Source organism: Syngnathus floridae, chromosome 1, assembly GCF_059516105.1.
Source record: "Syngnathus floridae isolate MCC-2025c chromosome 1, RoL_Sflo_1.0, whole genome shotgun sequence".
In the NCBI taxonomy this organism is placed as follows: Eukaryota; Metazoa; Chordata; class Actinopteri; order Syngnathiformes; family Syngnathidae; genus Syngnathus; species Syngnathus floridae.
Genome location: NC_142413.1, coordinates 23,869,222 through 23,896,155, shown reverse-complemented (window position 1 = coordinate 23,896,155; position 26,934 = coordinate 23,869,222). Strand labels below are relative to the sequence as shown.

At 38.3% G+C, this 26,934-nt stretch overlaps 1 protein-coding gene across 1 annotated transcript; it reads right to left on the bottom strand.

Moving 5' to 3' along the window:
• Window positions 1-4,011: 4,011 nt before the first annotated feature.
• Window positions 4,012-7,131, bottom strand: LOC148404703 (uncharacterized). Its single transcript, XM_088389640.1, has one exon. The coding sequence runs from the start codon at window positions 7,129-7,131 to the stop codon at window positions 4,549-4,551; it is 2,583 nt and encodes an 860-aa protein (XP_088245766.1). The 3' UTR covers window positions 4,012-4,548.
• Window positions 7,132-26,934: the final 19,803 nt, after the last annotated feature.

The following is a 26,934-nucleotide window of genomic DNA, read 5'->3' as shown; positions in this document are numbered from 1 at the left end:
TCACTAATAACGTTTGTTTACCAAATGTCAAATTCTCCTAGTATCAGCGATCTCGTCTTTATTTTGTAAGTCCTGCAACTCATCCTATTTCCGAGCTGCGTTTAGTCTATAGTTCCAATTTAATGCGACAGTACATTGTGTCTTCAGTATCATTATTCAAAATTAACTCATCAAGGTCTGCGTTCTACATCTAGCCCTGATCTATGTCTTGACCTCTCAAACGTTATTACCTGTGTCGTGCTTGCTCAAAAATGTGCCTTAGAATATGGTGCTGTGAATTTCTAATCACCCCGATCAAATTGGATCCCGCTTCTCAGCTCTTCTTTCTCATGCTCCTGTTAGCCTGCAATTGTCCAAATCAAAAATGTTATTTTCTTTTAATTGTCTTTCTTTTGAACCTCTAAATCGCTCATGTTGCTAACCTATCTTTATCATTATTTACGAGTGGGTCCTCCTTTCTTGAACATTCTATGATCCATGCCGTCTTCCTCCTCACACGCCCGCACCCACACAGGGTGTGCACATAAACGCACACACCGAGCGCGCACACAACCGCTCAGTCTCACTGTTTCAAACATTCACTGAGAAACTCACACTATCCCTGCCCCGCCCGCAGCCATAGCACCCCCCGTGCGAGGGGGGCGCGGCATCAATGTTGACCGGTTACAGGCTGGCCATTTCCTGCAACAATCATGATGCCGGCCCACCGCCCGCACAAGCATAGCACAGGCCCACGCGCACAGCCCAGACCCGCGACTACGCGCTAGTGCAGGCACGCTCATCAGTCTCAACCTCTCAAAGGGCAGGCCAACTTTGCTGTTGCGCCCTTCATCATGTTCACATTCGACATCTTTCAATGTCTTCTACACAAAATTTGTTGTCTCTTATTCTCATCCTATCAAGCCACCGTTCTAGTAACTTTCTGTCACACGCCTTATTTTCTCTACTGCCACACCTTGCTCATCTTAGTTTCTCTAACCAACTTAAACACACCATTGTCCACTTCTCAATTTCCCTATTATCGCTCAAAAGCCTCCTAAACATTCTCCATTACTGATTTCTTCCATAGAACACACATCTCACTCACACACACTCATATACACACCCACTCATGAGGATCCTCTGCGCGCACACACACTCTCCCCCCAATTTGGTTCATTTTGGATATTTTAGCGGTCTGATCTCTCACAGGAGGAACTGTTACCACCGGATATTTTTTGAGGAGGCCTCACTTCCCCTCGGGGATCTCTTTATTAACCCCAGCTATTTGAATACAATCGTCACCGCACCCTTGTCTGCCACGACGAAGCACTAGGTCCCTGACCTATCCGTAGTACGCGTAAGTCACTGACTTTACCGTACACGTTACACACGTAAGTTCCAAACTTATTCACCGTATGTATCTTAACTTCATGCACACCTTATTTGATCTGAACGACAGTCTCCTCTTAAATTTTCTCTTTCAATTTGCAGCATTTCGACTTATAGTACCAGGTATTCTGCTTACCTTATCGGTGATGAGCTCAGGGTTGAGGAGACGTCGTACCAGCTCAACGTTGTGCGCTTATTCCAAACGGTTCGCCGACCGGGAGACAGTGTCCCTGACACTGTCCGGTGTCTTGGCTAAAGACCACGAGTTGTCAATTACCCTTCCCTTTACATCACGTCAGGGTCACCAAGAAATTGTTAGGTTACGGATTTTAGTTATTGATCTGACTCCAAATTGCGATCAACACTTAACACATAAATTGCTATGTCCTAATCCACACACTGGCGCACCTAACAATTTTGCGAGTTCGTTCTGTCAAAGAGAAGACCAGTAGATCAATCAGACCAAATTTACCAATTGTTTATTCCTGACAAAGCGCACTAATACAGGCCTGGGTCCCGGGTCCCTCACACTAAAACTCGTGCGTTTTTGTGACCACCAAAAGACGATACATTCTTCCGGGTTGCCCAGTTTTGAAGAAACACAATATGAATATTAAAGCATGCAAAATATTGTGAGATGATTGGTCGATGGCCATCTCCTCCCCGTCCAGGTGTTGCTGAGGTCAGGCGGTTGGGTTTTCCCCGCGAAGTCCAGCCACATAGACGTGCTGTTGTTCTCGTTCCTCACCGACCTTGAGGTGTTCTCGTCCGGTACTCCCTATCCGGACCTCTTCCACAACACTTCGAAGAAAACAAGTTCATGCAGTTTGCCTGCACATTCTTCGCCCCCCACCAATCCACACGAGCACTCCAATACTAGATATTATTATGATTATAAGTTTAACACAACCTTAAAAAATATGTTTGCAAACTCCCGAAAGCACATTTCCCTTTAGTGTGTGTGTGTGTGTGTGTGTGTGTGTGTATGTGTGTGTGTGTGTGTGTGTGTGTGTGTGTGTGTGTGTGTGTGTGTGTGTGTGTGTGTGTGTGTGTGTGTGTGTGTGTGTGTGTGTGTGTGTGTGTGTGTGTGTGTGTAGGGGGTATTACTTCTTTGCTTGGGCATTGGATTGTCCGTTGATGACGATGCTGCGGCCCACGCTGAGACCGTCGAGCACAGCTTGGAACTCGACCCCCCCCCCTGCGCACACACAATAGGGAAAGATGACAACTACTGCAGTTTACGGGCAACTCAAATTCTTCACCGACAACGCTGGGCAAACTTTCCTCAGTGAGTCCAATCACTTTTGCCCATGAAGATGAAATTTGATCGCACAAAGCCATTGTGTTGCATATCTTGAATGCCCGCTTGATTTTTGAAGGTGGTAGGTTTACATGATTGAGGGGACGAAAAGAGAGTAAAAATGATTTTGACATCCACAGCACAAACCATCAACTCACCGTGGTGGTCATGGCGAGCAGGCACATGCAGGACGTGTTTTGAGAGGAACACGCATTGGAGGAGCACATGCCTTCAACCAGATAAGTCAACAAAAAGTATTTTTTAGTTTAGTGCGAGTAACAGGCTGCAGCCACAGAACTGCACTCACCCAAGGGCTGCTTGCAGATGAACCGCTGGTAATAGTTACACAGGAGGTCGCTCCAGGCACCCATGCGAGTCGGACATATCTTACTGCAGTTTTCCACGAATGTTGTTTTGCTCAAAGCGATCCCAGGCCCTGCAAGTGACGAAATCCTTGGCACAGAGCAGCGGGTGCCAAGGTGCAGCCCGCAGCAGACAAGAGCTGCTGCTGGTATTTCAGACTTAGTCTCAAGTTTCTTCATTCTTTGGGATGGCTCCCTCAAGAAATTTTAGTTCCAGTAGCTCAAAGAAATAATAATATTGGACATGAGTAACAAACAGAGGAGAGAAATAAATCACATTGCCTAAATAAAGCAGAAATAAATAACAATAAATCATAATTGTCAAGTAATAAATGAAATATTAAAGATAAATAACGCCAATCATGTGTTGTCCACTCCCCCTTTTGTCTCCGTTCCTGAGGTATTTTTCAAGTTTAGTCATCATCGTCATCATCTAAAGCAATATGGTGCTCACTGGAAGGACATGTTGGAGTAAGGTGTTCCGTCTGTCCACTGCCACACTTGGCTCTCATGCAACTTGCGGTGCAAGCCCATCCAGGTCTGCAAAGTTGATATATGCGATGCCAGCCACTTCTGCAAGAAAGACAGAAAGTGGAAAGAGAACAAAACAGTTGGGTTGAGTGAGTGAGCGATTGAGAAAGAGAGACACGTTAACTGTTTGTTCTCAATGCTCACCAGGTGGCCTCCCTTCATAACACAAATGATCTCAGCCTGACTCCACGAAATCTTGTCCAATCCGAAGAAGTAACAGTATTTTCCATAGTTCTGCTATTTAGTCGGACACCCAAGCAGCTCTGAAACAACAACAAGCACCAGATGAGTCTCTGTGCACATTGTTAGGTTACGGATTCTAGTTATTGATCTGACTCCAAATTGCGATCAACACTTAACACATAAATTGCAATGTCCTAATCCACACACTGGCGCACCTAACAATTTTGCGAGTTCGTTCTGTCAAAGAGAAGACCAGTAGATCAATTAGACCAAATTTACCAATTATTTATTCCTGACAAAGCGCACTAATACAGGCCTGGGTCCCGGGTCCCTCACACTAAAACTCGTGCGTTTTTGTGACCACCAAAAGACGACACATTCTTCCGGGTTGCCCAGTTTTAAAGAAACACAATATGAATATTAAAGCATGCAAAATATTATGAGATGATTGGTGGATGGCCATCTCCTCCCCGTCCAGGTGTCGCTGAGGTCAGGCGGTTGGGTTTTCCCCTCGATGCCCAGTCCCATAGATGTGCCGTTGTTCTCCTTTCTCACCGACCTTGAGATTATCTCGTCCGGTACTCCCTGTCTGGGCCTATACACAACACTTCCAAGAAAACAAGTTCATGCAGTTTGCCTGCACATTCCTCGGCCCCCACCAATCCACACGAGCACTTCAATACTAGATATTAAGATGATTATAAGTTTAACACAACCTTAAAATATGTTTGCAAACTCCCAAAAGCACATTTCCCTTTATTCCCTCTCATGACCTCATTTATGAGGTCATCACCCGTTACCCTAGCAAACAGCCACCAGCGCGGTGTCGATCCTTCCTTCCCCCTGCGGCTCATGTTGAGTCAACAGGGTATATTGCCCCATCGGTGGCAACGGGCCAACGGTTTTCTCGATCAACCGGACAGTGAGTGATCTAATACATGGAATACAACAACAACCGCATAACATCATAATTGTAGTGAAAATAGCCACAGCAACAAGCACAGACATGATGAGCCCTTTCCAGTTTCCAAACGCTTTCATCCAATCAGACCAAATATCGGTGTGTACACCTGAATGATCTTTCATCTTTTTGTTCAGTGTCCTTAGTCCTTCCAACGCCCTGGTCAGTCGGCCCCCTGGTGCCGTGTTGTTTGGGATAAAAGTACAACATGCGTCACCAAACATTCCACATACACCATGTTCCTTAGCCAATAGCATGTCCAACGCAATTCTATTTTGGAACGCCATTAACGACGTTGCAGCCAATTGTTCATGAACTGCGGCGAATGATTCAGCTGTATAATTACCCAGTCGTTGGACATTGTAATGAACGTAATTAATACGGTCTACATTTTTATTGGGGGTGATCCATAGGAAGATACTTTCGAATCCCGAGGCCACTTGATTAGCGAGTTTATACTCATCTGGTACACCCCGGGGCACTCCTATAGCGTCAATATATGTTGGATCGTCGTCGTTCAACCACGGGGGCAAAACGTCTCTTTTGGCTCGCTTCAGGAGCTCCGCCAGTGGGAACTCCAGGTCCCAATTGAGATTCTGTATTTCAATGGGGACAACCACCACAGGCATTATCAAAGACACGAGGGCACAGATACCTGATGCGTTCTTCGGCAAGCGATCATATAATTTGTCATCACCACACCACAACCAGATGTCTGCACGAGAGAGAGGAGAGGTTACATTCAGTGACAAATTGACTTTGCACCATGTGGGATCTATTGTCCCAATACTCATGCCGGTTCCGTTTAACTTTAAACATGTCATATTTTGTTGAGTCACATGGTTGTCAAAAATGGGCTTTCTTTTTTCCAAGCCTACGACTGGGAAAATATCCTCATAAATCAAACAATTACCACTAGTAGTGGGCTGGGTCAACACCTGTAAGATACAAGATGATTCTACTGCCGCTGGTACAATTTTCAACACTACTCTTGCCTTAAGACAGACCACACAATCTTCACCAGTAGTATTAGCAGCTTGTTCTGCCATCAAAAGCCAATTATTATTTATAGCAGTGACTCCCGTGGTGATCCTAAACCAATCATCTACGCTCCTGACTGCTTTTGCGAGGATTCGAGGGTTTGTCGAGGGACTCAAGGATATTTCTTGTTCGGCATCCTCACCTTGACATAGGAACACCTGCCAATACGGGTATCCATACATATATATGTTTAACTGGAAACCCCAGCATCCAATTGTGCGGCTTCCCAAATGTAAATCGTGCGAAGTATTAACCCACAAGGTGATGCCTGTCTGTGTTTTGTCCCCTTTTATCATTTGCTGATGTTGTTTCGCTTGAACACTAGTCCCCCATGATTTATACCAATCTTTGGTGTCCCATACCAAATTTTTCCAACCCCTGTTTACCAACTCATTGGTCAAATACCAATCATAATCCCGATAATTTTGTCCTCTAATCTGCCCGTTTACCAAACTATCAAACGGTATGGTAATTTGTACTGTCACATTTTTAGGGATGCAAACCTGGATCCCCCATTTGAATGATTGAACCGGTTCGCAGAGCCCGCGGTGTGTCTGAGTGACCCCAGTCACCACTTGTCTTTTGGACCGGATGTTTAAATGGTACTCAGACACATTGTAATATGCTGTGGGGCACCCTGTTCCATTACAGTACCACAATGGTTCCTTGATTGGGGCGGGGTTTTTCAATTTATCGTTCAACCTCCCTTTACTTACCTCCACCGCCATCTGCGTCATCTGAGTGGATAATTGTATGCCATGACTCTCCAATGCCCTCTCAACCGAGAACAAACCAAACTCATTCTCTGAGCATTGAGAATAAAACAACCACATTTCTCCATATGTTAACTTCTTTTGTCCATGACACGAAGCAACAACAAACTGTCCATCTTCTTTACATTGGTAAATACATGTCCCTTCTCTATCGGGTGGGGCTAAATCCAATACTTTCTTTACTTGTTGAATTTGGTTGCTCCACACCCTTCTCTGGTACTTTTCCAATTTGTCATGTAAGGTTTGGTTGGTCTCTGTCCAATTAGACAACGTGACATACGTTTGCCAATTTTTGCTGTCACATCTCTGTCTCAAACCTTCCTGTTCCTCTCGTGAGAGCTCTTCTGTTGTGTTCACCTCAGCTTCATAGACTACTTTTCCTCTGCATCGGTATTGTCTGTTGGTGGGTGAATTTTGAATTTGGGACGTTTTCTGCTGGATGGTCTCATCAATTGTCATCAATGCCCACACAAAAAGACAACTCACACATAGCACTCCTACTAAAAATAATTCTGAAAATTCCCAAAAACCTTTCCTTTTCCGTATTGTTCCTTCTGTTCCCCCCCCTTTGGCCGGGTCCGGGACACGGCCAAACAGGAATACCTTCATCCTGACGGAACAAACTCTGGGGCCGGACGGAGTTGTGAGTAGTGATACCACCGGCGTCCTTTGAAGTCGAGCTGGGCCGCGTGAGACGTCCTGGCCAAGACACGAAAGGGGCCCTTCCACCGGGGGTCCGTCCACTTTCTGGAGATGACTCGGACGTACACGTACGGCGTGAGCTGTTTCTCCGCCGACACGCCGTCCTCCGCCGCAGCCGCAGCGGATTTCTCTCCAATCTGTGCAGAAACACTGGACACCAAAGCAGACAAATAGGACCAGTATGCTGCATGAGACAAATTTGGTACCGTAACATCCTCTGGTGGGACGAGCGTCGTTGCTGGTCCCGGCATTAGACGACCCGTCATCAATTCAAATGGTGCGAATCCAGTGCGCCTGTTAACGGATTGCCGCACAGACAACAAGGCAAGCGGGAGCGCTTGGAGCCAATTCATTGTCGTTTGAGCCATAATTTTGGCTAATTTCTCCTTCAGTGTTCGATTCATACGTTCAACTCCGCCCTGACTCTGAGGATGGTAGACACAGCCGAATCGATGCTTCAACCCCAAAATTGATTCTACCTTGGCCAAGGCTTTGTTGTTAAAGTGTGTACCATTGTCAGAGCGGATCAGGGCCGGGAAACCATGCGTGGGGATGTAATGGGTGATCAAAGCCTTGATCACAGCAGTAGAATCTTCTTTTGAGCACGGATATGCCTCAGGCCAGCCTGAGTAAGCGTCAACCATCACAAGCAAAAAGCGTTTCCCATTCACTCTTGTACTCATGTCGGTAAAATCAATGATCACCTCTGCCCCCGGCCACGGGGCCGGCTGAAACAGGCCGGGCTTTGGCTTCAACGTAGGGCGTGCATTGAACGTCTGGCAGGACTCACAATCCGCAACGAAATTCCAGACCACGTCCGAGAGTCTGGGATGCCACCAACTCCGGAGATGGATCATCATGGCATGGTGGCCCACATGGGAAGGTGTGTGTGCTTGTGCCAGGACCTCTGCCATTAGCCTTCCTTCCGGAAGAGCGGGCTGGCCTTTGGGTCCTACCCACAAGCCATCTGATCGTTTGACAGCCTTTGCTGCCAGCCAGACTGATTTTTGTTGCGGGGACGTGGCATCCTGGGCGGCACACAGATCGGCATGTGAAAGCGACAGAGGCAAACAGGAGTCGGGGTGTTCCCCGTCCACAATCACTGGACCGTGGGACACCATCATGTCCGCTGCCCTGCCGTACCCGGCCGTCTGTTTGGCCAATTCATCAGCCGCTTGGTTTCCCCTGGCCACGAGGGTGTCAGCTTTAGAGTGACCAGGCACTTTGACAACGGCCACCTCGCTTGGGTATTTCAACGCCTCAAACAGCTGCAACATCAAGTCCTTGTGTGCAATCTCCGGGCCTCTGGCCGTTGTGAACCCGTTCTGTAGCCACCCTACCAGATCGATTAAGGCCGCCGACACCGCATAGGCAGAGTCAGAATAGATGGTCACGGCTTCCCCCTTACACTGCCGCAAGGCTAACACCAAGGCAAAGACTTCTGCCGCCTGGGCTGATGGGCGGGTGGTGAGCTTCATCACTTTAAGAGGCTGGAAGGAACCATCCCTCCACTCGACCGCAGCCGCGGCCGCATGGAGGGAGCCCTCTTTGTCTCTCCAACAGCAGCCATCAGTGAACACCACCCGACCGTGCCCGAGCGGAGTGGAATAGAGGTCAGGTCGGACTTTTGTCACTGTCTGGACCTTTAATGCACACTCATGTGGACCCACCAACAATTGATCCGCCATGTTCACTCCGGAATGGACATAGTTGACATTTGGAGCAGTCAATATTTTCAACAACCGTGTTTGTCGCAGCGGAGTCAACGTGAATGCCGCTGACGCGACAAATGAGGATACCGCATGATCAGTTAACACATAGATGGGATGTCCCATGACCGTGTGGGCTGTTTTGAGTAAGATCTTCGCCAGACCAGCAGCATATCTGGAACAGTCGGGTTGTCGTTGCTCAATGTTGTCCAAGGGGACGCTGCAATACATCAGCACTGCACGTCCATGCTGCATTTTCTGGTACAGAGCTCCATTCACAACTTTTCCTGAAACGGAGACATCTAAATGGAAGGGCAGGGTGTAATCAGGAGTGGCCAAAGCCGCAGCAGAGGCCAGCTCCTGCACCAGTGACACAAAGACTTCGGCAGCCTCCGGTGTCCAAACCAGGCAAGCCTTGAGATTCCTGGCCCCCTGTTCACGGATCAGGGCTCGGAGGACACCGGTTTTGTCGGCAAAGCAGGGTATGTAGTGTCTGCTATAGCCGCATAACCCCAAGAATGATAGCATCTCCTGGACAGTGGTGGGCCGTGGGTGACGGAGAATGGAGTTTCTATGCTCAGGCGACATGGCGAGGCCACTAGGGGTCAACACTCGACCTAGAAAAGTGACCTGTTGGCGACAGCATTGCAGTTTCTTCCTTGACACCTTGAACCCTTTCTCTCCTAACCACAACAGCACTTTCTTTGTTCCTGCAAGACACGCCTGCTCGTCTTTTGCTGCAATCAACAGATCATCAACATACTGCAACAACAAAGTGCCATCCGGCATTTGGCATGGTTCAAGGAGTTCCTTGAGGACCTGATTGAACAAACCTGGCGAGTTTTTGAATCCCTGCGGCATGCGAGTGTATTGCAGTTTCACTCCATTGTAGGTGAATGCGAACACGTGCCGCACTGAGGGGGAAAGCGGAAGGCAGAAGAAGGCATTGGCCAAATCAATCACTGTGAACCACTGGTAGGCAGGGTTCAATGACGCTAGGATCCGGTGCGGGTCCGGCACGGGAAGAACAGGAGTGATGGTGACATCATTTACTGCTCTCAGATCATGTGCCATGCGCCATGTTTTCCCATCTGCTTTCCGCACTGGCCTCAGCGGGGTATTCCATTCGGAACACGACACTTCCAACACTCCTGCGTCCCAGAGGCCACACAGAGTGTCTTCCATGCCTTGGTCCGCCTCTTTCGGCCAACGATATTGAGGCCGTTTGATAGGCTGCGTCTCATCCATTTGGAGATCAATAGGAGCCACCGAATGACAAAACCCGACATCAAATGGACCCTGGGACCACAGTGTGTCGGGCAAGGCCGCCAGCATTACTTCAGCGTCCTCATGATCAGTTAACTCCCTACCGTGTGTGCGGGACACCAACATCATTTCCAGCAATCCTGTGTCTACCATGGTTTGTTTAATTTGGTATGCATTCTGAGACTCAGACCAGTACAAATTAGGAATGTGAGTTTTTCGCCAATCGGTCTGTTGCAACAACTGCTTGACCATTGAGCCCAATTGTCTGGCCTCGTGTCCTGGGGCAAGAGCCAGCGAAATGTGTGGCACCCCTTTCCCTGTCATTTTGAACCACTGCATTTGTTCATATGTCAATTCAGTTGCCGCTGCGACTCCCTCTTTACCAATCAAAATGCATGATGAAGTTAAATCCCACATGTGCCCTTCAATTTCTTCAAACAAATCCCGATATACATCATCACTTTTTCGGTCATAATATAGAGTGCAATGCAAAGGATCAACAGGTGGGTGGTATGGCGCCAGTGAGCAGATCCAAGGCTTCCACAGTAGGTAGGTCGAGAACACACCGCCACCAGCAGGGGTCTCTGGCTCCAGCCTGGCCCAGTAGATGGTTGCAGTTTCTGCTTCTGCCGGTAGGGGCGCCATCAGCCACTGACCATGTTGTTGTAGCTGCTGTGAGCACTGGATGCTGATGCCATCTGGAAATTGAATAATCACTCCCTCTGGCCCACACAGAATTCTGGCTTGAACGGCTGACAGCAAGTCCCTTCCCATCAAATTGATCGGAGTGTCTGTGGAATGGATGTATTTGTGCCACAGTCTACACCCTGTCCGGGTGATCACAGTTTCAAGTGGTTTGGTGAAAGGCAGAGTACGTGGTTGTCCCGAGAAGCCGACTAAAGTCGTTGTTTTCTTTGACAGTGAGGATACAGGAAGGGCAGTGTTTATTGTGTGAAGGCGATGGCCTTCACACATATGTTATTCTACACCATTCTCTATTATTATTGTGTGAAGGCGATGGCCTTCACACATATGTTATTCTACACCATTCTCTATTATTATTATTATTATTCTTCTATTTTATTCCCGCCACTTTTTTGTCCCGCTTCTTCTTCCACATAATTCATCCGATTCACTCCGTTCCACTTTTGACGTATTCCAAATATTCACGAGATGAGCGCTTCCATTTTTCTCGTTCCGAAAATTTTCCGATTTCGCAAAATTCGCGAATTTACGACAAATTTTTCCCCATTCATTCTCAATGGCAGATTCGACATTTCACATTTACGTCATTCCCCTTTTAAATTCACCTCATTCAGCACATTCAAACCACATTCGGAATGATTCTCGACATTCCCAAAATTCCCAAATTCAAAAATTTCACGTTTTCACGTTAAAATTCCGACAAAATTTCACGAAATTTCGTTTTTCACCTCTAATTTCTACATTTTTCGACCGATTCAACCCGTTCCAACTTCCAACTGTTCATCTTTTGCCTACCTATTCCACAACTTCCCACTTTCAAAAAAATTCCAAATTTTCAAATTTGAAATTCAACCAAATTCTTCGTAATTTCGTGTTTCTACTCTAATTTCTACATTTTTCAACCGATTCAACCCATTCCAACTTTCAACTGTTCATCTTTTGCCTGCCTATTCCACAACTTCCCACTTATCAAAAATTCCAAATTTGAAATTCAACCAAATTCTCCAAAATTTCGTTTTTCTAATCTAATTTCTACATTGTTCAACCGATTCAACCCATTCCAACTTTCAACTCTTCATCTTTTGCCTACCTATTCCACAACTTCCCACTTACCAAAAATTCCAGATTTGAAATTCAACCAAATTCTCCAACCTTTTTTTTTTTCTACTCTAATTTCTGCATTGTTCAACCAATTCAACCCATTCCAACTTTCAACTCTTCATCTTTTGCCTACCTATTCCACAACTTCCCATTTACCAAAAATTCCAAATTTGAAATTCAAACAAATTTTTCAAAATTTCGTTTTTCTAGTCTAATTTCTACATTTTTCAACCGATTCTACCATTCCAACTTTCAACTCTTCATCTTTAGCCTAACTATTCCACAACTTCCCACTTACCAAAAATCCCAAATTTGAAATTCAACCAAATTCTCCAACATTTTTTTCTACTCTATTTTCTACATTGTTCAACCGATTCAACCCATTCCAACTTTCAACTGTTCATCTTTTGCCTACCTATTCTACAACTTCCAACTTACCAAAAATTCCAAATTTGAAATTCAACCAAATTCTCCAAAATTTCGTTTTTCTACTCTCATTTCTACATTTCTCTACCGATTCAACCCATTCCAACTTTCAAGTATTCATATTTTGCCTACCTATTCCACAACTTCCCTTTACAAAAAATTCCAAATTTTCAAATTTGAAATTCAACCAAATTCTCCAAAAATTTGTTTTTCTACTCTAATTTCTACATTATTAAACCGATTCAACCCATTCCAACTTTCAACTCTTCATCTTTTTCCTACCTATTCCCCAAATTCCCACTTACCATAAATTCCACATCTTCAGATTTGAAATTCAACCAAATCCTCCAAAATTCCACCAAATTCTCCAAAATTCCGTTTTTCACCTCTGTTTTCTACATTTTTCAAGTAATTCAACTCATTTCAACATCATTCGGCATCATTCCCCAAGAAGTGAGTCAAAGTCTTCGCCTTCACACGCAATTTCTCCAGAAATTGCATTTTCTAGTTGTGTGAAGGCGAAGGCCTTCACACATTGTTATTCTACTTTATTATTATTATTATTATTATTGTGTGAAGGCGAAGGCCTTCACACATTGTTATTCTACTTTATTATTATTATTATTATTATTATTGTGTGAAGGCGAAGGCCTTCACACATTGTTATTCTACTTTATTATTATTATTATTATTATTATTATTATTAAACAACTTATTCCGCCCGCTTTTTTGACACCTAACTAGTCCTACATGCTTCAACCGATTCACCCCGTTCAAACTTTCACACATTCCAAAAATTCATGGCATGCTTGCTACCATTTTTTTTGTTGATAACATTTACCGTTTTTGTGTAATTAGCAAATTTGTGACTTTTAAATCCCCATTCATTCTTAATGGCGATTTCAACACGAGCCACTTTCCCGCGTGGGTTCGAATTTTACACGTGCCACATCTGGCGTCTCACCATTACACAAACTCACACGACACTGGCTGCAGTTATTTTCGTCATAAACATTTATCGTTTTTGCATAATTAGTACATTTGTGGTGTAAAATGACGCATTCATTCTTAATGGCGCATTCAACATGACCATTCATGACATTAAGAAAATTACACCACTTCACAAAAGCAAACCAAATAGCTCAGTTAGTAAAGCGGGCCCTTCAATATTTTTAACGCTTATGATTTGTAACTTGTCATTTTACCATTTATTTAAATAGTAATTTATTTTCCTTTTTATTCTTCCCGCTTATCATTTTTAATGCTTATCATTTGTAACTCTCGTCATTTTCCCATTTATTGTATAATAATTTGATTTCCTTTATATTCTTCCCGCTTATCATTTATATCGTTTATCATTTGTAACTTTTGTCATTTTCCCATTTATTTTATAATAATTTAATTTCCTTTTTATTCTTCCCGCTTATCATTATTCACGCTTTTCATTTGTAACTCTCGTCATTTTCCCATTTATTTTATTCATAATTTATCATTTATTTCCCTTTAAATTTTTCCCACTCATCATTTTTCCTATTTATTTTATTTATCATCATTTATCATTATTTACTTCCCTTTTCATTTTTACCACTTATTTTTCCCATTTATTTCATTCATCATCATTTGTCATCATTTATTTCCCTTTTTATTTTTCCTGCTTATCATTTTAACACATCATTTTACCCATTTACTTTATTCATCATCATTTATATTCATTAATTGCCCTTTTTCATTTTTCCTGTCTTTCATTTCGAAAAAAGTAGAATAACAATAGTGCGAAGGTCTTCGCCTTCACACGCAATTTCTCCAGGAATTGCAATTCTAGTTGTGTGAAGGCGAAGGCCTTCACACATTGTTATTCTACTTTATTATTATTATTATTATTGTGTGAAGGCGAAGGCCTTCACACATTGTTATTCTACTTTATTATTATTATTATTATTATTATTATTATTAAACAACTTATTCCGCCCGCTTTTTTGACACCTAACTAGTCCTACATGCTTCAACCGATTCACCCCATTCAAACTTTCACACATTCCAAAAATTCATGGCATGCTTGCTACCATTTTTTTTTTTCATAACATTAACCGTTTTTGTGTAATTAGCAAATTTGTGACTTTTAAATCCCCATTCATTCTTAATGGCGATTTCAACACGAGCCACTTTCCCGCGTGGGTTCGAATTTTACACGTGTCACATCTGGCGTCTCACCATTACACAAACTCACACGACACTGGCTGCAGTTTTTTTCGTCATAAACATTTGTTGTTTTTGCATAATTAGTACATTTATGGTGTAAAATTACGCATTCATTCTTAATGGCGCATTCAACATGAACATTCATGACATTAAGCAAATTACACCACTCCTAAAAAGCAAACCAATTAGCTCACTTGGTAATGCGGCCGCTTATTAACTCGAGCCACTTCCCCGCGTGAGTTCGATTCCAACTGCGGGTACTGGTTTTTTTCCTTTTTATTCACTGCTTAATATTTTTCACGCTTATGATTTGTAACTTGTCTTTTTACCATTTATTTTAATAATTATTTATTTTCCTTTTTATTCTTCCCGCTTATCATTTGTAACTCTCGTCATTTTCCCATTTATTGTATAATAATTTGATTTCCTTTATATTCTTCCCGCTTATCATTTTTATCGTTTATCATTTGTAACTTTTGTCATTTTCCCATTTATTTTATAATTTAATTTCCTTTTTATTCTTCCCGCTTATCATTATTCCCGCTTTTCATTTGTAACTCTCGTCATTTTCCCATTTATTTTATACATAATTTATCATTTATTTCCCTTTTTATTTTTCCCACTCATCATTTTTCCTATTTATTTTATTTATCATCATTTATCATTATTTATTTCCCTTTTTATTTTTACCACTTATTTTTCCCATTTATTTCATTCATTATCATTTATCATCATTTATTTCCCTTTTTATTTTTCCTGCTTATCATTTTAACACATCATTTTACCCATTTACTTTATTCATCATCATTTATATTCATTAATTGCCCTTTTTCATTTTTCCTATCTTTCATTTCGAAAAAAGTAGAATAACAATAGTGCGAAGGTCTTCGCCTTCACACGCAATTTCTCCAGGAATTGCAATTCTAGTTATTATTATTATTATTCAACTTATTCCTCCCACTTTTTTGACACCTAACTAGTCCTACATGCTTCAACCGATTCACCCCATTCAAACTTTCACACATTCCAAAAATTCATGGCATGCTTGCTACCATTTTTTATGTTCATAACATTAACCGTTTTTGTGTAATTAGCAAATTTGTGACTTTTAAATCCCCATTTATTCTTAATGGCGATTTCAACACGAGCCATTTTCCTGCGTGGGTTCGAATTTTACACGTGTCACATCTGGCGTCTCACCATTACACAAACTCACACGACACTGGCTGCAGTTATTTTCGTCATAAACATTTATCGTTTTTGCATAATTAGTACATTTGTGGTATAAAATTACGCATTCATTCTTAATGGCGCATTCAACATGAACATAGACGACATTAAGCAAATTACACTATTTCAAAATAGCAAATCAATTAGCTCACTTGGTAATGCAGGCGCTTATTAACTTGAGCCGCTTCCCCGCGTCAGTTCAATTCCAACTGTGGGTACTGCTTTTTTTCCTTTTTATTCACTGCTTAATATTTTTAACGCTTACGATTTGTAACTTGTCATTTTACCATTTATTTTAATAATAATTTATTTTCCTTTTTATTCTTCCCGCTTATCATATGTAACTCTCGTCATTTTCCCATTTGTTGTGTAATAATTTAATTTCCTTTATATTCTTCCCGCTTATCATTTTTATCGTTTATCATTTGTAACTTTTGTCATTTCCCCATTTATTTTATAATAATTTAATTTCCTTTTTATTTTTCCCGCTTACCATTTTTAACACTTATCATTTGTAACTCTCATCATTTTCCCATTTATTTTTTTCATCATTTATTTCCCTTTTTATTTTTCCCACTTATCATTTTTCCTATTTATTTTATTTATCATCATTTATCATTATTTATTTCCCTTTTTATTTTTCCAATTTATATTTCCCATTAATTTCATTCATCATCATTTATCATCATTTATTTCCCTTTTTATTTTTTCTGCTTATCATTATAACACTCATTTTACCCATTTATTTTATTCATCATCATTTATCATCATTAATTTCCCTTTTTCATTTTTCCCGTCTTTCATTTCAAAAAAAGTAGAATAACAATAGTGCGAAGGTCTTCGCCTTCACACGCAATTTCTCCAGAAATTGCAATTCTAGTTGTGTGAAGGCGAAGGCCTTCACACATTGTTATTCTACTTTATTATTATTATTATTATTATTATTATTATTAAACAACTTATTCCGCCCGCTTTTTTGACACCTAACTAGTCCTACATGCTTCAACCGATTCACCCCGTTCAAACTTTCACACATTCCAAAAATTCATGGCATGCTTGCTACCATTTTTTTTGTTGATAACATTTACCGTTTTTGTGTAATTAGCAAATTTGTGACTTTTAAATCCCCATTCATTCTTAATGGCGATTTCAACACGAGCCACTTTCCCGCGTGGGTTCGAATTTTACACGTGCCACATCTGGCGTCTCACCATTACACAAACTCACACGACACTGGCTGCAGTTATTTTCGTCATAAACATTTATCGTTTTTGCATAATTAGTACATTTGTGGTGTAAAATGACGCATTCATTCTTAATGGCGCATTCAACATGACCATTCATGACATTAAGAAAATTACACCACTTCACAAAAGCAAACCAAATAGCTCAGTTAGTAAAGCGGGCCCTTCAATATTTTTAACGCTTATGATTTGTAACTTGTCATTTTACCATTTATTTAAATAGTAATTTATTTTCCTTTTTATTCTTCCCGCTTATCATTTTTAATGCTTATCATTTGTAACTCTCGTCATTTTCCCATTTATTGTATAATAATTTGATTTCCTTTATATTCTTCCCGCTTATCATTTATATCGTTTATCATTTGTAACTTTTGTCATTTTCCCATTTATTTTATAATAATTTAATTTCCTTTTTATTCTTCCCGCTTATCATTATTCACGCTTTTCATTTGTAACTCTCGTCATTTTCCCATTTATTTTATTCATAATTTATCATTTATTTCCCTTTAAATTTTTCCCACTCATCATTTTTCCTATTTATTTTATTTATCATCATTTATCATTATTTACTTCCCTTTTCATTTTTACCACTTATTTTTCCCATTTATTTCATTCATCATCATTTGTCATCATTTATTTCCCTTTTTATTTTTCCTGCTTATCATTTTAACACATCATTTTACCCATTTACTTTATTCATCATCATTTATATTCATTAATTGCCCTTTTTCATTTTTCCTGTCTTTCATTTCGAAAAAAGTAGAATAACAATAGTGCGAAGGTCTTCGCCTTCACACGCAATTTCTCCAGGAATTGCAATTCTAGTTATTATTATTATTAAACAACTTATTCCGCCCGCTTTTTTGACACCTAACTAGTCCTACATGCTTCAACCGATTCACCCCATTCAAACTTTCACACATTCTAAAAATTCATGGCATGCTTGCTACCATTTTATTTGTTCATAACATTTACAGTTTTTGTGTAATTAGCAAATTTGTGACTTTTAAATCCCCATTCATTCTTAATGGCGATTTCAACACGAGCCACTTTCCTGCGTGGGTTCGAATTCTACATATGTCACATCTGGCGTCTCACCATTACACAAACTCACACGACACTGGCTGCAGTTTTTTCGTCATAAACATTTATCATTTTTGCATAATTAGTACATTTGTGGTGTAAAATTATGCATTCATTCTTAATGGCGCATTCAACATGAACATTCATGACATTAAGCAAATTACACCACTTCAAAAGAGCAAACCAAATAGCTCACTTGGTAATGCGGGAGCTTATTAACTCGAGCCGCTTCCCCGCGTGAGTTCGATTCCAACTGCGGGCATTGCTTTTTTTCCTTTTTATTCACTGCTTAATATTTTTCACGCTTATGATTTGTAACTTGTCATTTTACCATTTATTTTAATAATTATTTATTTTCCTTTTTATTCTTCCCGCTTATCATTTGTAACTCTCGTCATTTTCCCATTTATTGTATAATAATTTGATTTCCTTTATATTCTTCCCGCTTATCGTTTTTATCGTTTATCATTTGTAACTTTTGTCATTTTCCCATTTATTTTATAATTTAATTTCCTTTTTATTCTTCCCGCTTATCATTATTCACGCTTTTCATTTGTAACTCTCGTCATTTTCCCATTTATTTTATTCATAATTTATCATTTATTTCCCTTTTTATTTTTCCCACTCATTTATTTCTTTTTTTATTTTTCCCACTCATCATTTTTCCTATTCATTTTATTTATCATCATTTATCATTATTTATTTCCCTTTTTATTTTTACCACTTATTTTTCCCATTCATTTCATTCATCATCATTTATCATCATTTATTTCCCTTTTTATTTTTCCTGCTTATCATTTTAACACATCATTTTACCCATTTACTTTATTCATCATCATTTATATTCATTAATTGCCCTTTTTCATTTTTCCTGTCTTTCATTTCGAAAAAAGTAGAATAACAATAGTGCGAAGGTCTTCGCCTTCACACGCAATTTCTCCAGGAATTGCAATTCTAGTTGTGTGAAGGCGAAGGCCTTCACACATTGTTATTCTACTTTATTATTATTGTGTGAAGGCGAAGGCCTTCACACATTGTTATTCTACTTTATTATTATTATTATTATTATTATTATTATTATTCAACTTATTCCTCCCACTTTTTTGACACCTAACTAGTCCTACATGCTTCAACCGATTCACCCCATTCAAACTTTCACACATTCCAAAAATTCATGGCATGCTTGCTACCATTTTATTTGTTCATAACATTTACCGTTTTTGTGTAATTAGCAAATTTGTGACTTTTAAATCCCCATTCATTCTTATAGGCGATTTCAACACGAGCCACTTTCCCGCGTGGGTTCGAATTTTACACGTGTCACATCTGGCGTCTCACCATTACACAAACTCACACGACACTGGCTGCAGTTATTTTCGTCATAAGCATTTATTGTTTTTGCATAATTAGTACATTTGTGGTGTAAAATGACGCATTCATTCTTAATGGCGCATTCAACATGAACATTCTTGACATTAAGCAAATTCCACCACTTCAAAAAAGCAAACCAAATAGCTCAGTTAGTAAAGCGGACCCTTCAGGTCTCGGGCCACTTCCCCGCGTGAGTTCGATTCCAACTGCGGGTACTGCTTTTTTTCCTTTTTATTCACTGCTTAATATTTTTATCACTTATGATTTGTAACTTGTTATTTTACCATTTATTTTAATAATCATTTATTTTCCTTTTTATTCTTCCCGCTCATCATTTTTAATGCTTATCATTTTTAACTCTCGTCATTTTCCCATTTATTGTATAATAATTTAATTTCCTTTATATTCTGACCGCTTATCATTTTTATCGTTTATCATTTGTAACTTTTGTCATTTTCCCATTTATTTTATAATTTAATTTCCTTTTTATTCTTCCCGCTTATCATTATTCACGCTTTTCATTTGTAACTCTCGTCATTTTCCCATTTATTTTATTCATAATTTATCATTTATTTCCCTTTTTATTTTTCCCACTCATCATTTTTCCTATTTATTTTATTTATCATCATTTATCATTATTTATTTCCCTGTTTATTTTTACCACTTATTTTTCCCATTTATTTCATTCATCATCATTTATCATCATTTATTTCCCTTTTTATTTTTCCTGCTTATCATTTTAACACATCATTTTACCCATTTACTTTATTCATCATCATTTATATTCATTAATTGCCCTTTTTCATTTTTCCTGTCTTTCATTTCGACAAAAGTAGAATAACAATAGTGCGAAGGTCTTCGCCTTCACACGCAATTTCTCCAGGAATTGCAATTCTAGTTATTATTGTGTGAAGGCGAAGGCCTTCACACATTGTTATTCTACTTTATTATTATTATTATTGTGTGAAGGCGAAGGCCTTCACACATTGTTATTCTACTTTATTATTATTATTATTATTGTGTGAAGGCGAAGGCCTTCACACATTGTTATTCTACTTTATTATTATTATTATTATTATTAAACAACTTATTCCGCCCGCTTTTTTGGCACCTAACTAGTCCTACATGCTTCAACCGATTCACGCCATTCAAACTTTCACACATTCCAAAAATTCATGGCATGCTTGCTACCATTTTTTTTGTTGATAACATTTACCGTTTTTGTGTAATTAGCAAATTTGTGACTTTTAAATCCCCATTCATTCTTAATGGCGATTTCAACACGAGCCACTTTCCCGCGTGGGTTCGAATTTTACAGTGGGCGGAATTTAGTTTCGAAAAAAGTAGAATAACAATAGTGTGAAGGTCTTCGCCTTCACGCGCAATTTCTCCAGGAATTGCAGATTGCTAGTTATTATTATTATTCAACTTATTCCTCCCACTTTTTTGACACCTAACTAGTCCTACATGCTTCAACCGATTCACCCCGTTCAAACTTTCACACATTCCAAAAATTCATGGCATGCTTGCTACCATTTCTTTTTTTGATAACATTTACAGTTTTTGTGTAATTAGCAAATTTGTGACTTTTAAATCCCCATTCATTCTTAATGGCGATTTCAACACGAGCCACTTTCCCGCGTGGGTTCGAATTTTACACGCGTCACATCTGGCGTCTCACCATTACACACACTCACACGACACTGGCTGCAGTTTTTTTTCGTCATAAACATTTATCGTTTTTGCATAATTAGTACATTTGTGGTATAAAATTACGCATTCATTCTTAATGGCGCATTCAACATGAGCATTCATGACATTAAGCCAATTACACCATTTCAAAAGAGCAAATAAATTAGCTCAGATGGTGACGCGGGTGCTTATTAACTCGAGCCGTCTCCCCGCGTGAGTTCGATTCCAACTGTGGGAACTGCTTTTTTTCATTTTTTTTCACTGCTTAATATTTTTAACGCTTATGATTTGTAACTTGTCATTTTACCATTTATTTTAATAATAATTTATTTTCCTTTTTATTCTTCCCGCTTATCATTTGTAACTCTCGTCATTTTCCCATTTATTGTATAATAATTTAATTTCCTTTACATTCTTCCCGTTTATCATTTTTATCGTTTATCATTTGTAACTTTTGTCATTTTCCTATTTATTTTATAATAATTTAATTTCCTTTTTATTTTTCCCGCTTATCATTTTTAACACTTATCATTTGTAACTCTCGTCATTTTCCCATTTATTTTTTTCATCATTTATTTCCCTTTTTATTTTTCCCACTTATCATTTTTCCTATTTATTTTATTTATCATCATTTATCATTATTTATTTCCCTTTTTATTTTTCCAATTTATATTTCCCATTAATTTCATTCATCATCATTTATCATCATTTATTTCCCTTTTTATTTTTTCTGCTTATCATTATAACACTCATTTTACCCATTTATTTTATTCATCATCATTTATCATCATTAATTTCCCTTTTTCATTTCGAAAAAAGTAGAATAACAATAGTGCGAAGGTCTTCGCCTTCACACGCAATTTCTCCAGAAATTGCAATTCTAGTTATTGTGTGAAGGCGAAGGCCTTCACACATTGTTATTCTACTTTATTATTATTATTATTATTATTAAACAACTTATTCCGCCCGCTTTTTTGACACCTAACTAGTCCTACATGCTTCAACCGATTCACCCCATTCAAACTTTCACACATTCCAAAAATTCATGGCATGCTTGCTACCATTTTTTTTGTTGATAACATTTGCCGTTTTTGTGTAATTAGCAAATTTGTGACTTTTAAATCCCCATTCATTCTTAATGGCGATTTCAACACGAGCCACTTTCCCGCGTGGGTTCGGATTTTACACGTGTCACATCTGGCGTCTCACCATTACACAAACTCACACGACACTGGCTGCAGTTTTTTCGTCATAAACATTTATCGTTTTTAAATAATTAGTACATTTGTGGTGTAAAATTACGCATTCATTCTTAATGGCGCATTCAACATGAACATTCATGACATTAAGCAAATTACACCACTTCAAAAAAGCAAACAAATTAGCTCACTTGGTAATGCGGGCGCTTATTAACTCGAGCCGATTCCCCGTGTGAGTTCGATTCCAACTTCGGGTACTGCTTTTTTTCCTTTTTATTCACTGCTTAATATTTTTACCTCTTATGATTTGTAACTTGTCATTTTACCATTTATTTTAATAATAATTTATTTTCCTTTTTATTCTTCCCGCTTATCATTTTTAATGCTTATCATTTGTAACTCTCGTCATTTTCCCATTTATTGTATAATAATTTGATTTCCTTTATATTCTTCCCGCTTATCATTTTTATCGTTTATCATTTGTAACTTTTGTCATTTTCCCATTTATTTTATAATAATTTAATTTCCTTTTTATTCTTCCCGCTTATCATTATTCACGCTTTTCATTTGTAACTCTCGCCATTTTCCCATTTATTATATTCATAATTTATCATTTATTTCCCTTTTTATTTTTCCCACTCATCATTTTTCCTATTTATTTTATTTATCATCATTTATCATTATTTATTTCCCTTTTTATTTTTACCACTTATTTTTCCCATTTATTTCATTCATCATCATTTATCATCATATATTTCCCTTTTTATTTTTCCTGCTTATCATTTTAACACATCATTTTACCCATTTACTTTATTCATCATCATTTATATTCATTAATTGCCCTTTTTCATTTTTCCTGTCTTTCATTTCGAAAAAAGTAGAATAACAATAGTGCGAAGGTCTTCGCCTTCACACGCAATTTCTCCAGGAATTGCAATTCTAGTTATTATTATTATTCAACTTATTCCTCTCACTTTTTTGGCACCTAACTAGTCCTACATGCTTCAACCGATTCACGCCATTCAAACTTTCACACATTCCAAACATTCATGGCATGCTTGCTACCATTTTTTTTTTTTGATAACATTTACCGTTTTTGTGTAATTAGCAAATTTGTGACTTTTAAATCCCCATTCATTCTCAATGGCGATTTCAACACGAGCCACTTTCCCGCGTGGGTTCGAATTTTACATGTGTCACATTGAGCGTCTCACCATTACACAAACTCACACGACACTGGATGCAGTTATTTTCGTCATAAACATTTATCGTTTTTGCATAATTAGTACATTTGTGGTGTAAAATTACGCATTCATTCTTAATGGCGCATTCAACATGAACATTCATGACATTAAGCAAATTACACCATTTCAAAAAGCAAACCACTTAGCTCACTTGGTTAAAACGCGGGCGCTTATTAACTCGAGCCGCTTCCCCGCGTGAGTTCGATTCCAACTGCGGGTACTGCTTTTTTTTCCTTTTTATTCACTGCTTAATATTTTTAACGCTTATGATTTGTAACTTGTCATTTTACCATTTATTTTAATAATAATTTCTTTTCCTTTTTATTCTTCCCGCTTATCATTTTTAATGCTTATCATTTGTAACTCGTCATTTTCCCATTTATTGTATAATAATTTGATTTCCTTTATATTCTTCCCGCTTATCATTTTTATCGTTTATCATTTGTAACTTTTGTCATTTTCCCATTTATTTTATAATAATTTAATTTCCTTTATATTCTTCCCGCTTATCATTTTTATCGTTTATCATTTGTAACTTTTGTCATTTTCCCATTTATTTTATAATAATTTAATTTCCTTTTTATTCTTCCCGCTTATCATTATTCACACTTTTCATTTGTAACTCTAGTCATTTTCCCATTTATTTTATTCATAATTTATCATTTATTTCCCTTTTTATTTTTCCCACTCATCATTTTTCCTATTTATTTTATTTATCATCATTTATCATTATTTATTTCCCTTTTTATTTTTACCACTTATTTTTCCCATTTATTTCATTCATCATCATTTATTTCCCTTTTTATTTTTCCTGCTCATCATTTTAACACATCATTTTACCCATTTACTTTATTCATCATCATTTATATTCATTAATTGCCCTTTTTCATTTTTCCTGTCTTTCATTTCGACAAAAGTAGAATAACAATAGTGCGAAGGTCTTCGCCTTCACACGCAATTTCTCCAGGAATTGCAATTCTAGTTATTATTATTATTAAACAACTTATTCCGCCCGCTTTTTTGACACCTAACTAGTCCTACATGCTTCAACCGATTCACCCCGTTCAAACTTTCACACATTCCAAAAATTCATGGCATGCTTGCTACCATTTTTTTTGTTGATAACATTTACCGTTTTTGTGTAATTAGCAAATTTGTGACTTTTAAATCCCCATTCATTCTTAATGGCGATTTCAACACGAGCCACTTTCCCGCGTGGGTTCGAATTTTACACGTGCCACATCTGGCGTCTCACCATTACACAAACTCACACGACACTGGCTGCAGTTATTTTCGTCATAAACATTTATCGTTTTTGCATAATTAGTACATTTGTGGTGTAAAATGACGCATTCATTCTTAATGGCGCATTCAACATGACCATTCATGACATTAAGAAAATTACACCACTTCACAAAAGCAAACCAAATAGCTCAGTTAGTAAAGCGGGCCCTTCAATATTTTTAACGCTTATGATTTGTAACTTGTCATTTTACCATTTATTTAAATAGTAATTTATTTTCCTTTTTATTCTTCCCGCTTATCATTTTTAATGCTTATCATTTGTAACTCTCGTCATTTTCCCATTTATTGTATAATAATTTGATTTCCTTTATATTCTTCCCGCTTATCATTTATATCGTTTATCATTTGTAACTTTTGTCATTTTCCCATTTATTTTATAATAATTTAATTTCCTTTTTATTCTTCCCGCTTATCATTATTCACGCTTTTCATTTGTAACTCTCGTCATTTTCCCATTTATTTTATTCATAATTTATCATTTATTTCCCTTTAAATTTTTCCCACTCATCATTTTTCCTATTTATTTTATTTATCATCATTTATCATTATTTACTTCCCTTTTCATTTTTACCACTTATTTTTCCCATTTATTTCATTCATCATCATTTGTCATCATTTATTTCCCTTTTTATTTTTCCTGCTTATCATTTTAACACATCATTTTACCCATTTACTTTATTCATCATCATTTATATTCATTAATTGCCCTTTTTCATTTTTCCTGTCTTTCATTTCGAAAAAAGTAGAATAACAATAGTGCGAAGGTCTTCGCCTTCACACGCAATTTCTCCAGGAATTGCAATTCTAGTTATTATTATTATTATTAAACAACTTATTCCGCCCGCTTTTTTGACACCTAACTAGTCCTACATGCTTCAACCGATTCACCCCATTCAAACTTTCACACATTCCAAAAATTCATGGCATGCTTGCTACCATTTTTTTTTTTCATAACATTAACCGTTTTTGTGTAATTAGCAAATTTGTGACTTTTAAATCCCCATTCATTCTTAATGGCGATTTCAACACGAGCCACTTTCCCGCGTGGGTTCGAATTTTACACGTGTCACATCTGGCGTCTCACCATTACACAAACTCACACGACACTGGCTGCAGTTTTTTTCGTCATAAACATTTGTTGTTTTTGCATAATTAGTACATTTATGGTGTAAAATTACGCATTCATTCTTAATGGCGCATTCAACATGAACATTCATGACATTAAGCAAATTACACCACTTCAAAAAAGCAAACCAATTAGCTCACTTGGTAATGCGGCCGCTTATTAACTCGAGCCACTTCCCCGCGTGAGTTCGATTCCAACTGCGGGTACTGTTTTTTTTCCTTTTTATTCACTGCTTAATATTTTTCACGCTTATGATTTGTAACTTGTCTTTTTACCATTTATTTTAATAATTATTTATTTTCCTTTTTATTCTTCCCGCTTATCATTTGTAACTCTCGTCATTTTCCCATTCATTGTATAATAATTTGATTTCCTTTATATTCTTCCCGCTTATCATTTTTATCGTTTATCATTTGTAACTTTTGTCATTTTCCCATTTATTTTATAATTTAATTTCCTTTTTATTCTTCCCGCTTATCATTATTCCCGCTTTTCATTTGTAACTCTCGTTATTGTGTGAAGGCGAAGGCCTTCACACATTGTTATTCTACTTTATTATTATTATTATTATTATTATTAAACAACTTATTCCGCCCGCTTTTTTGGCACCTAACTAGTCCTACATGCTTCAACCGATTCACCCCGTTCAAACTTTCACACATTCCAAAAATTCATGGCATGCTTGCTACCATTTTTTTTGTTGATAATATTTACCGTTTTTGTGTAATTAGCAAATTTGTGACTTTTAAATCCCCATTCATTCTTAATGGCGATTTCAACACGAGCCACTTTCCCGCGTGGGTTCGAATT